At 41.5% G+C, this 15,697-nt stretch overlaps 2 protein-coding genes across 3 annotated transcripts in view; one reads left to right on the top strand and one right to left on the bottom strand.

Moving 5' to 3' along the window:
• The window catches only part of waslb (WASP like actin nucleation promoting factor b), a gene marked incomplete in the record, with an annotated part of 21,562 nt that extends 18,154 nt beyond the window's left edge, over nt 1-3,408 (bottom strand). For both annotated transcript variants that reach the window (XM_035675992.1, XM_035675984.1), the window contains 1 exon segment: nt 2,918-3,408. In XM_035675992.1, the coding sequence (XP_035531885.1) occupies nt 2,918-3,022 (105 nt within the window).
• A 7,676-nt stretch (nt 3,409-11,084) lies between these two features.
• Nucleotides 11,085-14,094, top strand: LOC118340916 (hyaluronidase PH-20-like). Its single transcript, XM_035679083.1, has 6 exons — nt 11,085-11,266; nt 11,358-11,526; nt 11,630-11,848; nt 11,935-12,096; nt 12,554-12,643; nt 13,657-14,094. The coding sequence occupies exons 1-6, from the start codon at nt 11,085-11,087 to the stop codon at nt 14,092-14,094; spliced, it is 1,260 nt and encodes a 419-aa protein (XP_035534976.1).
• The last annotated feature ends 1,603 nt before the right edge of the window (nt 14,095-15,697 follow it).

Consider the following 15,697-nt stretch of genomic DNA (forward strand, 5'->3'; position numbering starts at 1 on the left):
ACACACACACACACACTGTGAATTGGACCCTTTCCACCTTTTGCCCAGTCAGACAGTGTTGCTGATGGTGAAAACAGCAGAAGGAATACCAATGAGTAAGACCAGTGAGTGGGACCACTGTGCATGTACCTGTATGTGTCTCTGTGTATGCATTATTCAGACAAGCAGAATGCAGGTTGAAATACTTGCATGGAATTCCTAAAACATGATACAAGTAGATTCACAATTGAATTCCCACAACAAACGCAGCGTTCCCGCAGTGGATTTATGGGAATTTCTGAACATCTGTACATATATTTGTTGCAAAATAGTGCTGCCTGACCTACAGGTTACACTGTGGAGAAATTCTGGATTCGAGAGACATCTGATCTCATCACAATACAAAGGAGATGAAGAGGATTTGAATGAACATTTGCCTCACTGTAGGTTAATGGACCAATTTTTGGGGCAAATCACAGCCACTGTCCAAGCAACAAACACAAAACATTTGTTGTTTTTGTTATAAGAGCAACAATACTAAAGAAAAATAAACTCCATTAGATTGCTACTGGACATAAAATCTCCCTCTATACAGCCAAGACTACGAGCAGAAAAAACAGGCAAGGAGAGGTCTGCTACTTTCAAGGAATTAGCTAGAAAACAAACAAGCCTTTTACAGCTTGAATAAATCTTAGAAAGGAGACGCTACAAAGAAGAGTAAAGGTGACTCTTTTCTGCATAAGAAGTACATCAGATAACGCGCACTCAGTCAGCCACTAAATCAGTGGTGGGCATCCTAATTAGATTGGCCAGGAAGACACACAATGTCCGTCTCTTCCGATCCCCCCCCCCCTCCTCTCGTCTCTCCCCCAAAACTCTATTTGCATGCAAAGACGTGCTACAGACACACAAGAGCGGAGGACTGCGAGGAATGTTCCTGATTCCACGTTCTCTGTCACATGCCGAGAGGGACACAATTGCGAGAATGCCAAAGGAGCGTCGTCACTGGGATTTTAAACAGGTTACATAGGTGTGAGGAAGGACACGCCTTTAGAAACCTGTGTGTTCACGTTAGGGCGGAGGCGGGACATCCCGCCATGTGACCGCGTACGGGCCTGACATACTGTGTCATGGGACAGGAAATATTGCCTTTCCAAAAGCAAACATGTGAACACACACACACACAGGCCCCGCGCACACCAACAGCCCGACTGGTTCACCACAATGACGTGAGCTCTACTGACATAGAGGAAGAGCCATTTCTCTGCCACTCAGACGCAGCACCTTTGCTACACACAATTAAAGGAAACTATGATCACTATGGGGAAGTAACCTGAGCAGGGGCTGGTGAAAGTCTACACTATGTAAGAGATTTGCACACTTTTGTCTCACCTGCGATGTTAAATGCACTTTCTCTCAGACTCACCCACAAAGAAAGAGAAAGAGAAAGAGAGAGAACGAAGTCGATTACGATACAAACACAGTCCAGAACTTGAACTTATTAATCTGACACCTTGACGTTACAACACATCTTATCTCTAAAAGCTATCTACAACAGGTGATGGTGCCACATTCTTTCCGGCTGAGATAACTGGGTGACGGACTTTCTACTCAGTTACTGAGTAGCTAAAGTCAAGGGGATGATATAATTGTCAAAATCAGCCTATACACGGTCTCCTTCTCAGTCTAACACACTGTTTCATTGATAACCATAATCTAACCACTATCTAAATGCTAGCAGTATTTGACTGTGTTGAGCCACATGGGAACATCCATCCTTCTGATGCTCTGGTAATATAATTTATACCTGCGGAAACTGCACAAACGGTTGATTAACATTCAGATGTAGCAGCCGGTGAGGATGGCCTGTCCTGCAAGATTATGAAGAGGAGGGAAAAAGAGCAAATGTGCAGAAGAAATGTGAGAATACGCTTTATTGGGTAATGGGTGTTGATGCAGCTGCAGATGCCTTACTTAAAATGTGGCTACAATCTGTGGAGCTACAGACACGGTGCACAAGGAGGACACACATATAAAAAAAAAATGAGTCAGCTGAATGCTGAACGTGTTACGTAATATGAGTCTCTCTCACACAATATTGAGTCGTGACATTGCAACTACTGATCCTGACTGCAGCCACACTGGGTAACAGCAGGCTACTCCCACTGCTCTCTCTCTCTCTCTGCTCAAGATTTTTGTGACTTGCATTAAAAAAAAAAAAAAAAAAAGAAAAAGGAGGACTTATAGCTCGCCATGTCCTCGGCACCACATTCTTCTCGGTGGACACACTTACCGAAAACAAACCGGGAAAGGTTCAGCGTTGTTATGTAATGCCAGTGCAAAAAAAACACAAAAAACCCCTAAATAATCATTGCTTTGCCCTGCTTTTCCATTAATGGCTTTCGCAGCTCCATAACTATTAACTCCACTCTGCCAAAGCAAAGGGGGCAGCTTTGGTGCGTTTGAGGGGGCTAGGTGACAGCGGTATTTTCGGGATTTCCTGGGTGATTTCAGGTGTGTCAGGGTTGAAGTTAAAGGCGTACTACATGAGGAAGAGGAGGAAGAGGAGGAGGAGGAGGCCTAGGGCAGGAATTAAAACTTGTTGTTTGCCCAAATGTCACCGTCCCAAACGGGACATGGTCGCCCGCTGCCTGCCCTCCCTCGTCGCCTCTGCTGTCAAAACAAACCAACCTCTTCTTCAGCTAGAAGTCTCAAATGATTCCCAGGGAAAACACACACACACACACAACCTGCAAAATCACAACATTAAAAACAACTGTAGGCCACAAACACACCGTTACACCTTTAATCTCCTCTCGAGACAGCAAACACGGTGCAAGTGAGCTATATTATCTTTTTAATTTTCTTTTTTTTCTTAGCCTGCTATCATACAACAATTTAATGAGAGGAGGGGGAGAGGGGGAAAAAAAAAACTTACGATGCATTTCCTGCCAAGGTGGTTGAAAAGGCATTCATTTTCCTGCGGTGTCAGTAGTATCGAACCGACATTTGTTTGCCGCCGTTGCGACGGATGTCCGCTCATTATTGGTGATCAATGTATAAAGTATGCAGCGACTGTAACTCGTTATATGGGAGCCAAAAAGATACATAAACAATCCCTCGGTCATCCGTGGCCTTCCTCCGACCCCCTCGCACCGGTTCGGTTTTTATCCCGGGGGGCCTGCGTGAGTGGGGTGCCGCAAAATGTGTGCGGGTTAGGAGAGCAACGCGACGTCCCGCTCCTCTTTAAAATGAGGTGAAAACTGCAGCGACTGAGCGAGGACGGAAATCGGTAAAAACTTTCCTGGGAAGTCCGGCCGCCAGAGAGCCCAGAGCCAGATCCATCCAACATGGCAGTGTTAGGACGAGTCCACTATCTGGGAATGGGGGGCGCCCGTTTCCCAGCGGTGTCCCACATAATCACCAAAGGGGGAAAAACAGCAAGGGAAACGGTGTGAAGTCTATTAAAAAGGTATTTTTAATGTGCAGGTATGTTCTGGTAAAATCCGCGGTGAAGGGTTTTCCACTTTACAAATTCCAGTTCTCAGCTCACTCTCCACGGAGATGGTCTGGTCCTGTCCGCCCGTGGCTTTTATGACAGGAATGTGTGCGAGTGCAGAATGGGAGGAGATAAGAAATGAGGTCCAAGTTGCCAAGATAATAGCATACAATGCTCCTTGTGAGAGGAATTATTGAAGTGAGAATTAACGCTCGAAGATAAGACTCACACTTTAAATGAACACTGTAAGAAGTTCATAAAAGAACCGTGGAAAATTACCATTTCCCTCTAATGATAATAATGTGCTATTTTATTGAAGTCAGAGAGGTTAGGGTCATGGCTCAGACACAGAATTGTTATCAGGACCGATTTCCTACATGATAAACACTCCCTGGAATATAAAATGTTTCCTCCCCTGAACTGAAATGCTACTGGTTGTCTCCTTTCATTGCAATAAACTATAAATAGCCTATAAATAAAGTGAAGTAGAATTAAGACTGCTCCAGTTACTATACATAGCCTCAGGGTTAAGGCATATGCTTCAAAGTGTATGTTGCTGTGTGTTTCTCCAGAATCCTAGTACCATAAAACGAAAACACCGTTATTGTTCTTCATGTACAGCACAGTGTTCAATTATTACAAACCATTTCCTTTTTTCACACCTGACATTGAACTCTTCTCAAATAGCGCTTAACAATTAAACATGCAAATTTAGAGGCTATATTATGACTAGCCTTGAACAAGGGCAGCATATACGGCTCATACTTATTTTAATAATGAGCCTGAGGGGGTTTGTAGTCCTCTGCAACATGCTCTGTCAGGCTCATAAATGGGTGTTGTTTGCGGGATGGCAGTCATTGAGAGGGTGGTACAAAGAAAAGACTTTCCCTTTGTGATAAATTCACTCCAGAAGTGTTTCTGCTATTGCCCACATGTGCGCTGCTTGAATAAAAAAATGTACACATTTTGATGTAATTATATTGCACAGTCCTACATATAAAGCAGCTTCATGTCAGACATCGACAGCAGGTCCGTGCTTCTATTTACTCACTGTGGTGTGGAATGTTTGGAATCAAAAGTGCTTTGATTTGCTATGTGCACATCATGTACAAGGAATTTGACATGGCTATCAATGCTGCTCAAACATATACAGCTATTAAAGTATAAATTATGTACGCCTGTAACAGACTTTGTGAAGTAAAATTTCTTGTCATATTATTTATGTAGTTGATGAATAAAGGGATTCTGATTTGATTGATGCAGAGATTCACTTGAAATAAACTCTTCTATAATCTTAATGACCCAGATTACAAGCACTGTGAGACTCTCATATATTCATCATCAATGTAGACGTCATATTCAAATGCCACTCTTGTTACTCAATGTCTAATCTTTGCCCACCTTTATTTCACTATGGATGTTGTCAACTGCCAAATAATGTAAACACAGTCCATCAGACTGGTGTGAAATGTCACCTGGCGCTAAATTATTCAAGCACAAAATTCATTAAAATTGTAGCCAAGCTGTCAGTCAACTCGTAATAGAGAGGTTTCTTGTGGACTTTCATTTAAAAAAAAAAATCTTGTCTTCTCCAATCATTACACAGTTTTGATCATGGCAAAAGCTGTTTAGTGTTTCACCTTGATTGCAGAGATTCCTGTGTGCGTATCTGTATACATCTATATCTGTTTGCTTGCTCGTACACACGAACATGCATGTAGTCATTTGGGTGTATGGGAGTGTATGTACTGTCATGTGTGTCAGAAACTCAGGCCATTTCCCCCTTTTTCTTGCTCAGTCAGTTTGGTGATAGATAAACTTCCTGTGGAGCTGACAGAGATGACAGACCCAACCTGTTGTGAATAACACTGCGGAACACAGTCCATACATTCTTCATTTTAGTTAGTATGAATATGGATATAGCAACTTATTTTGCAATGTAATACTCTGTATATTTGGATTATGGTATTGACCTACATATCCTTTCTCTTACTGTTTTGGTAATATCTAACCCCTATCTATGCTTTAAGATCTTCCAAAAAAAAAAAAAAAACCCAGACTTAATTAGAGCGTAAACTTAACATGTCCACTACATGCCCTTACACTTACTTCCAATTACTTCTACCTGGTTCAACCTATTTCCCTGCTCTTCAGCAGAGTTTTGTCTAACTTGAAAAACCCGCCCAACGGGTAGGGAAACACCTCAGGACACTCACAGCATCACTCCACCTAGCCTTGGTTTAGCGAGGTATAGAAATGTTAGAGATGACTCACCCTGAACAAGCAGTCATAAGAAGACTTCATGCAGAAACATGAAAAAATTGGCATTTTGAAGCAGTGAACGAAAGAAGAAACAAGCAGATGGACAGTGAGTGGGAAATAATTGGAAGGGAAAGTGAGCTACTTTTTTGATACTATTGATTCGCAAGGCACAAAACCTCGACTTTACAGTGAATATAAGAGAACTTTCTAGTTGAATTAGTTGGGCTTCTAAACTTCTCAGCTTGTATTGTGGACTTCCCTGTGCAAAACCCCCAACATTTGCAATGGCTGTCATAATGTAACTAGATAATTACAGGGAAGTAAGAAAGTAAATTGTTCACCCACTGACATATGGAGGTGAAGGACACAGATGCCCTATTCAGACAAATTCAGTGATACTAACCGCCAGTACTGCTTGGTATGCACTTACTCACACAATAACAAGAAAACTGAACTGGGAACAGATACTGTTGCTTGTTTAAGATGGGCCTTACTGACATTTCTGAGCAGTGTGAACAAGAATGTGCAAGGTGTGACCATGAGCAGGGAAGGCTTCATTTAGGTATGCCCGTATGCTTCATGTCTGTTTATGTTAATGTGTATTTAAGGAATGGAAAACTGTATGGGGTTATTTGTATCAGTGCGGACACACCTTCTGGGACCCTTTCGTTTGACCCACTTTCCACAAACAAAAGAAAATTGAGGTTATAGGAGAAGGAGGGAAGAAGACAACATGAATATTATATTTTGAATTCTGGAGGAAGACATCCCCTACAGGCTGCTGTATGAATATTTAATAACGTTGGCCTTTTTCATATCTCCTCAGCATGTCCTACACTGTGGATTTTTAAAAATATGACAACAGGGTCACCAAATAGACAAGTAAGAGAGTAAGAGAGGCAAGATTAGGCATTAGATGATTATAAAAGTTCACAAACATACACAAATACATACATACATACTGACTGGTTCACAGAAAAAGGGTCAGAGCCCAACCTGGGGACAGAACGCTCAAGGAGTTACAAGATACTGTAAATGTGAGGGGTTACAAGATGATCAACAAGACAGAAAGTAAAACAAATAAAAAGTTCCTGCTATCCTAATTCATCTACTTTTTAAAATAAATTCTCCAATATTTGCTTTTTTATTGTAAAACACTGGATGCTTTATCTCTTCAGACCTCTAATGACTCCTATGAAATGAATGAAACAATGAAACAATCTGAAAGGGGAACAGCAACCTTTGGTTAAAAGTCTCATAATTTATAGACTTCCCTTTAAATGGCCGCAAGCCAAAAAAGGGAGTCACTGGATTACACCATCAGCTGCACTATGTTATAACATGTTACATATTTCTTTTGGTGTTGTACTCCTCCTTTAGGCAAATATGTGTATTAACAGAACTGCTTACACAATAACACCTGAGAAATAGAGATTAATTGAACAGCATTTGTTGAAACCTGCACAGCTTTACAGTTTAACCACAAGATGGCAGCATTACACCAGCTATTACATCACTGATTCTGGCTGGTGCACTCAGCACATTGGTTACTGTATCAAATTACATTTGCCTAACATGTTAGCCAAAACACAATACCCTATTGTACATAATTCCACCTGCATACATCGTAACAAACAATTAGAAGAATGAGGAGATTGGTGAATTTGAGGTGAAGAGTTACTGCTCTTCTTTGGCAGCAATTTGGCAATTTGGCATGTGTTCTCCTGCCTGAACAATGGAGGCTGCAGTGTTACAGTGTCATTGTTTGGGAGAAAAACAATGCAGCTCACACAGCTATGCAAAGCAGTGAGTGGACATGTACTTAGGGTTTGTTGGTTGGAGCTTCCTTTAAGATTCTGTGCTGTGGTATTTCTTGACAATGACCAGCTATTATGCATGTCTGGGAATAAGGAAGTCTCATGTTTCTTTTTTTCCTCAAAGTGTAAACCATACCTGTTCAGCTTGAGATTTGATCTATCAGCAGACTGCAGGGTGCCTACCAGTCAAGAATGATAGAAAAAGATAGAAGGGGGATGAATACACTTGCATCAGTATATCAAATATTTTTGTTTTCTCCCAATAAATCCATGGTTAAAACTTAAGACTTTAACACAAAACCTTCTGGTTTTATTGAGCAGTTGAAAGTACTGCAATAATCTAATGTAATCCAATCTAATGTAATCCAATCCAATCTAATCTAATCTAATCTAATCTAATCTAATCTAATCTAATCTGGTCTATAGTGAAGTGGTGGAGTGCAACATGTGCAGGTCTTTTAATATTAGTGTATTTTCTGTATTTGTAATAAATATAACTGCCATCAAAATTCCCTCTCTCTCTTTTCTCTGGATATAATGTATCAAGGGACAGAGTACGAGAATGTGTTGGGCGTGAATTATAGTGTAACTACTGTAACACCACATTGTTTACTTAACTAAAGTTTACTTCTAGAATTATTCTAACAGGAACACACACCACTCTCCTAAAAACAACTAGTAGGGTCAAAGGTCACTGTCCCACTTTTCACACTGTGTCACTAACTTGTGAAATAACCACCACCATTTGGTTTTACATGTTCCTGACCAGACACATAAACACATACAGGGTAAACAGTCCAATGTATAAATCCCAGACAGTGTACAATTACTTGTAACATGGAGGTGAAAAGTGCTATTATTAGATATATTTTAGTTATATGTGTCTATAAACTAGAACTCATTTGTTTAACACTTACACTCTCATAGAAAGTGCTGTTATTAATGTACCTGTATCTGTATACAACTCCTCTCTTGGCACCTAGGTGTCAAACCTTCCTGTCTCCTAACTGCTGGGGGAGAATGTAAAGATTTTAGCTGCTGACTGGTAGCATGCCTAATATTATGCAATTATTTTTCCAAAAGTTCCATTTGCTTGAATCCTTGATGGGAAAGAAACAGCAGCCAGAAATGTGCTGCATAAAGCATTACCAAATAAATATTGCATAAAAAAGTGGAAAGCGGTCCTGGATCTGACCTATTTTTCTTTTTCAACATGTCGCCTTATGGAGAAGGAATATATTTAATCTGCCTTACTGCACTATGACTATAATATTGAACCCACCACCCTCCCAATCACAATAATTGCTTTTACTGTACAAGCTGTCTTAGGTCCAAAGAGGATTACATCAACTGTGTGTGTAGTTTTGAAATATTGAGGTATGAATGTCATCTTATTGAGAAAATAAAAATCCCATTCCCTTCCATTATTATAATTTGATTGTTCATCCCATCCCAGGTGACGAGCGCTAGCATCAGCACCAGTGGAATAACAGTCTAAGCTCTATTCTGATGCCCAACTCAGTGTCTTTCACTATGAGGACGTGAGTGCGTGCTCCACAACCTCACACCCATGTGTGCCTTCCTCCTCTGCTCCCAAAAGTCAAACTTGGCACAGGGCGATCAAAACAAGACGTTTTCTGTGAGGCAAACAACGGAGAGCAGAGTGCATCCTTGTACCCAGCTCTGCCCACCATGCCTCTCCTCCCCTACCTATATCAGACAGTGTCTTTTTGTGGGGATACACTCACTCTCTTCGCTCGAGTGCACACATCTTATGCTGAGGCGGTTCTACTGAAGGCATGTCCAGGTAGGTGTCTTTTTATGTCTGTAAGTTAGTTTTGAGTTGGTATATTGTGGTTTATGAATGTCATGGTGGCCTCATCTTGGTTTAGAAATGCTTAGATTTGAGAGATTTGTGGTTTGTGTTCGGAAAGGTTGACAAATTGGATTAGAAGTGTGGGGAGAAAACTCTGAATTATATGAGAGAAAAGGAGAGACTGCAGATACTACTCATAGAGCCAATCGGACAAGTAGAAAAGTCAATGTATAATTTTAGCTCTAGACCTTCTTTACATACAAAAAAACATATTCCTATGTGCTATGAATATCTCAAAAAAGGAGCATTGTCTTGCTTGTTTCATTTTAGCATCATTGGCTAACAATATGTACATATTTAGGATATTAGACTGCGGTGTTTGATTTTGTTTTTCTCCAGCCAGGAGAAAGGATGGTTTCAGTCACACAGAAGAGCAGAAGCTGTGTGCTGCTGCTTCTCTCACTCGCCCCATCAGTCTTCCCCTCCCTACCCATCTCTATCCTCCCTGCTCTCACCATCTCTGTCTGGCCTGTTCTTTCATTATCTGTCCTGACCCCTCCTGCTGGTAACACAACCATCTCAACCATCATTTCCGCCGTGTTTACCACTCCTGCATTCCTAAAATCATCCACCTCCACCATCAGCCCAACGTCTCCGACAAAAGCCTTTATCACAGCTCTGTATTCCTCGAAACCAACGTCAGCTCCCTCTGCGATGTCAGTAGCGCTTGCCGACCAAACATCCCCCGGAGACCTCCTCGTAACCTCACCCTCAGCTGCTACAAAAACAGTTTCTCCTCAGTTTGGCAAAAAAGCCTCTCTGAGCACAGATCCAGTCTATTGTCACCCTGCATGTCACCTTCCTCCTAAACTCCTAAAACACATTTCCCCTAATATCTCCGGTTGGCTGCCTCACCCCTGCAAACGTCTGGCTTTATCTCTCAAGACTATAGCACCACCTCTGCACAAAAACCTTCCATGTCATTTGTCCAAAAAGACTCTCTACCCTGTGTCTTCTGATAAACTTCGCACTACTAAACTATTTCCACCCTCCAACTCAACTATCCTTCCAAAAAGTTTGCCATCTTCCTCTCCACCCAAAACTGCTTCACACAAGCTTCTTTCTCCTGTTTCAACGTCATCCTTTCCCACAGCATTCTTGCCTTTAACCTCTGGAACATCGCCACCTCGTCTTGCCCCCGTCCCTCTTCCCAAAACCTTGGCCTCTCATCAGCCCCGACCACCTTCCTCACTCCCCCACACCACAGGTCCGCTGTTCGAGCGCCATCCTTTCATTGTTAGTTGGAACATCCCTGATCTGGTGTGTAACAGATACAACATCTCACTGGACACCACAGCCTTTAAAGGAGTGGCCACACCTGCTAAGGTAAGGGAACAAAGATTTTAATGTTTTCTGTTAGAAATTAAAGTTAAACTCTATGTTATTAATATTAAATTAGCTGCAAAACACAAGCTGTGATCAAACTGCAAAATATAATATGTAACCTTCCAAATCTCTGCTGAGAAGCTCATTTACTTTACATAAAGCTATCATGCATTAATTAGAGCTATTATGAGGATTTGTGGTCTGCACAATGCCAAGACAGTAAAAAAAGAGGAAGGAGGCCATTTTCACTGGTGGTTATAAACCTGCTCCTCCTCTTCAGAATGTCATGTCATACTTATTTAAAGGGAAGTTGATTCACTTTGTCATGCTTCTGCTGCAGGTCCCAGGCCAGTTCCTGTCTCTGTTCTACACTGACCGTTTGGGTCTTTACCCACATGTGGACCTCTCTAGCGGGAAACAGTTCAATGGCGGCATCCCTCAGAGAAGTAACCTAAAAGCCAGTATGAACAAGGCCAGAGCAGATATTAACTATTACATCCCATCCAAGTGAGCCTCCCTCACATTCAAAAATCATGTTGTTTGACACATTTGAGGCTGATCTGTAAACTTTTCTTCATCTTGCTGCCTTTCCATCCAGGACAAGCCGAGGCTTGGCAGTGATAGACTGGGAGGAATGGCGCCCCCTATGGGACAGGAACTGGGGCACTAAGAAAATCTACCAGACTTTATCTGTGGCCCATGTTATGCAGACAGACCACTTCCTCCCAATGCAGCAGGCCACAGAGAAAGCCAAACAACAGTTCCAGGTCAGAATTTACTATGCGAAGAATTATAATAGAATTGATATAGTTCTGATCAACTATTAAATATTTATGAATAACTCTTCTCCACCCCCCCCCCCCATTTTAGGTAGCAGCTAAAAGTTTCATGTCAGGGATGTTGGCAATAGGCAGAGCTATGAGACCCAACTATCACTGGGGCTTCTATCTATTTCCTAACTGTTACAATTATGGTTGGGAGAAGCCAGACTACACAGGCCAGTGCTCCAAGGAGGTGAGAAGGCAGAATGATGAGCTGCTCTGGCTGTGGGCGTCCAGCACTGCCCTCTACCCCTCCGCCTACCTGCAGGTTGGTTACACCGTTATCCCAAATATTATTTCCAGTATTTAACTTCCTCAGATTTCTTTTCTCCCGCATCCTTGCACTGTTTTTAGGTCTCTCTGGCAGACAATCCCAGAGCCGCCCTGATGGTCAGAAACCGTGTGCAGGAAGCTTTGAGAGTATCTGCCCTGCCCAGACGGAGTGGCACTACTGCACCCGTGTTTGTTTACATGCGACCTGTCTTTGTCGACCAGAACAGACGCTTCCTCAGCCAGGTAATTTAAATGTTAATTTGTTTAATACTGCATTCTCAGATGTCTTATGTAATTGTATGAAGCATGAGATGTCATTGGGAGAACTAATCTTACTCTGTAATACAATAATTAAATCTACAATTCAAACAGATGACATTTTTGAAACGACCATACACTTGACTAGATTAGGTACATCTTAGGTTACTTCTTCCCCACAGCAGTGAGGCGTTTCCAGCCTGAGGTCCAGTTTTAAGAGGAGTTTGGTTTCTTGGTGTAACAACACCCTGCTCAGGTGGTGACCCTCACCTGTAATCCTTACCCCTCGCTTCTCACCTTTTCAGGAAATAAGAACAGAGTAAATGTCTCTGCTCCATGCATGTGCACATAATTGTTGTTTGTCTCATTTGTGAATGCCCGTGCCAGTTTCTGTGAATCTGTGCAAAAGCAATAATGAACATGTTTAACCATTTGTGTCCAGGTAGACTTGGTCAGCACCATTGGCGAGAGTGCAGCCGTGGGAGCGTCTGGCGCTGTGCTGTGGGGGGCCAGCGCTGACTATGATGACCAGGTAACATCACACTGCAGACCTCCACTGGACTACTGAAAGACATGACAGCGTACTGATGGCAGGTAGTCAGACCAAAGACAATGTGTTCAATTAGATGATATTTGAGACTGACTGACAATACCTCAGTGGCTCAGGTACTGATGGATTGGTGGGTTGTGCAACAGTATTAGTTAATCCATTGCAGGAAAGCTTGATGATAGTGACTTTCACTGGATGTTTAAAGTCTTCTGAAAGATGTAAATTCAAGTTAGATGGTTAGACATATTTACTCTGTATTATTCAGTGCATTAGATAGTGATTCTATGATAATATATAATTTTTTATGTCCTAAACCTGCCCTGTTTGATTTAATTTCAGCTAATGAATGTCTTTATTTACTTAACCTACACACAAATCTGTAAAAATAACATTCTTTTAAAGATGCCTCTTCAATATAAGGCTAGAGCCAGCAGCCAATTACCTTAGCTAAGCATAAAGACTGAAAGCAGGGGGAAACAGCTAGTCTAGCTCTATTTAAAGGGAACAAAATAGTTATAGTTATAGTTTGTCTGTCAAAGCTGTAGAAATAACGAAAGTGTAAAAACAACAAGTTGTGGTTTTACTGAAGTTAGCTTCTGGGTTATTTCTGGGCCGGGTGCAGTGACTTCCTCAAAAAACAGTCTAGCACAAAAGTGTAAACTTGTTTTTTGTTTTTCTGTCTTTATGCTAAGTTAAGCTAACAGTCCCCTGGCTTCAGCCTCATATTGAACATACAGATGTGAGAGGGGTATTGATCTTTTCATTTAACTCTTAAGAAAGCCAATTAGAGTATTTAGTAAAATGTCAAACTATGTGTTTAATCATAATATGTAGACATGTCAACATATTTCAGGGCTGTTGTCTTGCTGTGATGTTCTGTTTCAGACATACAGTATTTTATATACATAGTTGAATATACAGACTGTAATTTAACTTTTGAATGCTCTTATTGTTCTTCCTGTTCCTTCTTCCTCTCTCCTTCCTTTGCTCCTCAGACTTCTTGTGAAGCTCTCTCATCCTACCTCTCCTCCACCCTCAACCTCTACATTACCAATGTCACTGTAGCCGCCCAGCTGTGCAGCAGCTTCCTGTGTCGAGGGAATGGCCGCTGTGTCCGAAAAAACTACAACTCCAATCACTACCTCCACCTAAACCCTGAGAATTTCAGGGTCATGCACGTTCAGAACCGCTACCTTGTCCTAGGGAGACCGACCATCGCAGACCTGAAGACACTGAGCAGAAGATTTACCTGTCAGTGCTACAAAGGACTGAGCTGCTCTCCCAGGACATACGGAGAGCTCGCCAAGGCCCTGATGTTTAGTGTGAAGCAAAGGCTGTACCAAAAGGCTCACACTCTGCATAAAGCCACGTTGGATGATACGCAACAAGACAGTATCACAAAAGACAATGTTAAAAAGAACTTGAAAGTTTAGCTTGTAATCAGAATGTTTTTACTGCCCTGAAGTGCCTTTTTTTTCTTCTAGGAAACACACCACTGTACATTCAGACCTTGGAACTACTCAGTTCAGTCATAATACAGTGCTGCACACCTGGCATGTTTAGTCCACAACCTGATTTGCATTTTGGGTGACTGAAGTTAAAAGTATGCAGGCTTTGCCCATCTGGAGCACAAAAGCAAAATTGCCATCAAATGCACTGTTATTGAACCTGAAGCTACAGGCTTAGTTAAGGAGTTTATAACTTGCTTAATGACTATTCTCATCTGGTCTCTGTGTCCCTGGTCTCTACAACACAGATTTTCTGTAAGACTTCAGGGACACCATCAACCATTTTGGCCTCAGCTCACCCTGTTTCATTTTTATGTTATTTGTTTCTTACCACAAATAAATGTTACTGCACTGAGTGACTTAGTGCAACTGATCATCAGGAAGATTGCCAGAGAACAAGACTATAATCTCAAATCAAACTAATACTGTGCTATATCACGTATGTAATACCTGTGAAAATACTATTTCCACTGTGCATTTGTATATTATTTGACTGTATATGTAAATAAATGAAAAGAGACAGGCAGCAACAGTGTGGTTGGTTCTGTGTTTAACTTGACGTCACCATACAGAGAAAAGAGGATGACTGGGTATTGAGTGAAGAGCTGTTAAAAGTCTCAGCCTATTTAGTTAATTTACATATACTACATTCTTATTTTATGTTTAAAATATTAGGTACATAAAGCACATAAACAAATGAAAAAATCACTCACTCACACTCAAGCAGATGTTTTTAAGCACATGTGTGGGTATCAATAATGAGTGTACTAAACCAGTAAGCCATGACAGTGTGGCATTGAGCCAGCATGCACAGTACCGTGACCCTGAAACCAAAGCAGCAAAATGGAAATTAGCCATAAGTTTGTATTAATCATACCTGTGCTTCCACTACGGTAGAATGTCAAAATGTCTGCTGTGAAAAAAGACCAACTGACATCTCCCTGACACTGTTTTGTTGTATCAGTTAGGGCAGGACAGTTTCCACCTTTGCCATTTCTATTTGCACTCAGACTTTGTTGACCTAAGCTACTGTAATTCCCATCTTTGCTACACCCAGCTTTGACATGGGCAGAGGTCTAATCAGATAAATGAAAACACCTGTGAGGGTGACAAGGCCTTAATATCCGCATTAATCGATTTTTAGGCCTCTAGAGGGCAGAAGACCTCCACGTTTACTACCTTGAAAGGATGTTTTCGGCTAGCTAACTTGTTGGCACGCAGTTACATTCATTTGGGGATGTGTTTCTGGCCACCAGGGGAATAGAAATCCAATATTCAATCTTCTTTTCATTCTGTTTTAGTCTCCAACTCCTGAGAGAAAAAACTGGGTCATTAGCTTATTAGACTGGCCAGCTAACTTTTCTTTGCTTTGGTGTTAACCAGGTAGTTTAGTGTGTGTATTGGAGCTTTTCTTTGTCAGAAAATATTATTTATATTATAATTGATAAAAACGGTGATACATAAATATACAGTACTGTGGAGGTGGGTGTGGTTTGCACTCGGCTGCAGAGGAGAGAGCTGTGGGGAA

This window comes from Morone saxatilis, unplaced genomic scaffold (genome assembly GCF_004916995.1).
Source record: "Morone saxatilis isolate NCDOM2014 unplaced genomic scaffold, NCSU_SB_2.0 Contig10, whole genome shotgun sequence".
NCBI classification, from domain to species: Eukaryota; Metazoa; Chordata; class Actinopteri; family Moronidae; genus Morone; species Morone saxatilis.

What these genes read in the sequence shown, in the direction of transcription:
- LOC118340916 (XM_035679083.1), top strand. Translation starts at nt 11,085, where the DNA reads ATGCTTCTGCTGCAGGTCCCAGGCCAGTTCCTGTCTCTGTTCTACACT. An exon ending in ACCCCTCCGCCTACCTGCAG is followed by an intron (nt 11,849 to 11,934) that starts GTTGGTTACACC and finishes CACTGTTTTTAG; the next exon opens with GTCTCTCTGGCAGACAATCC. An exon ending in GCGCTGACTATGATGACCAG is followed by an intron (nt 12,644 to 13,656) that starts GTAACATCACAC and finishes TTTGCTCCTCAG; the next exon opens with ACTTCTTGTGAAGCTCTCTC.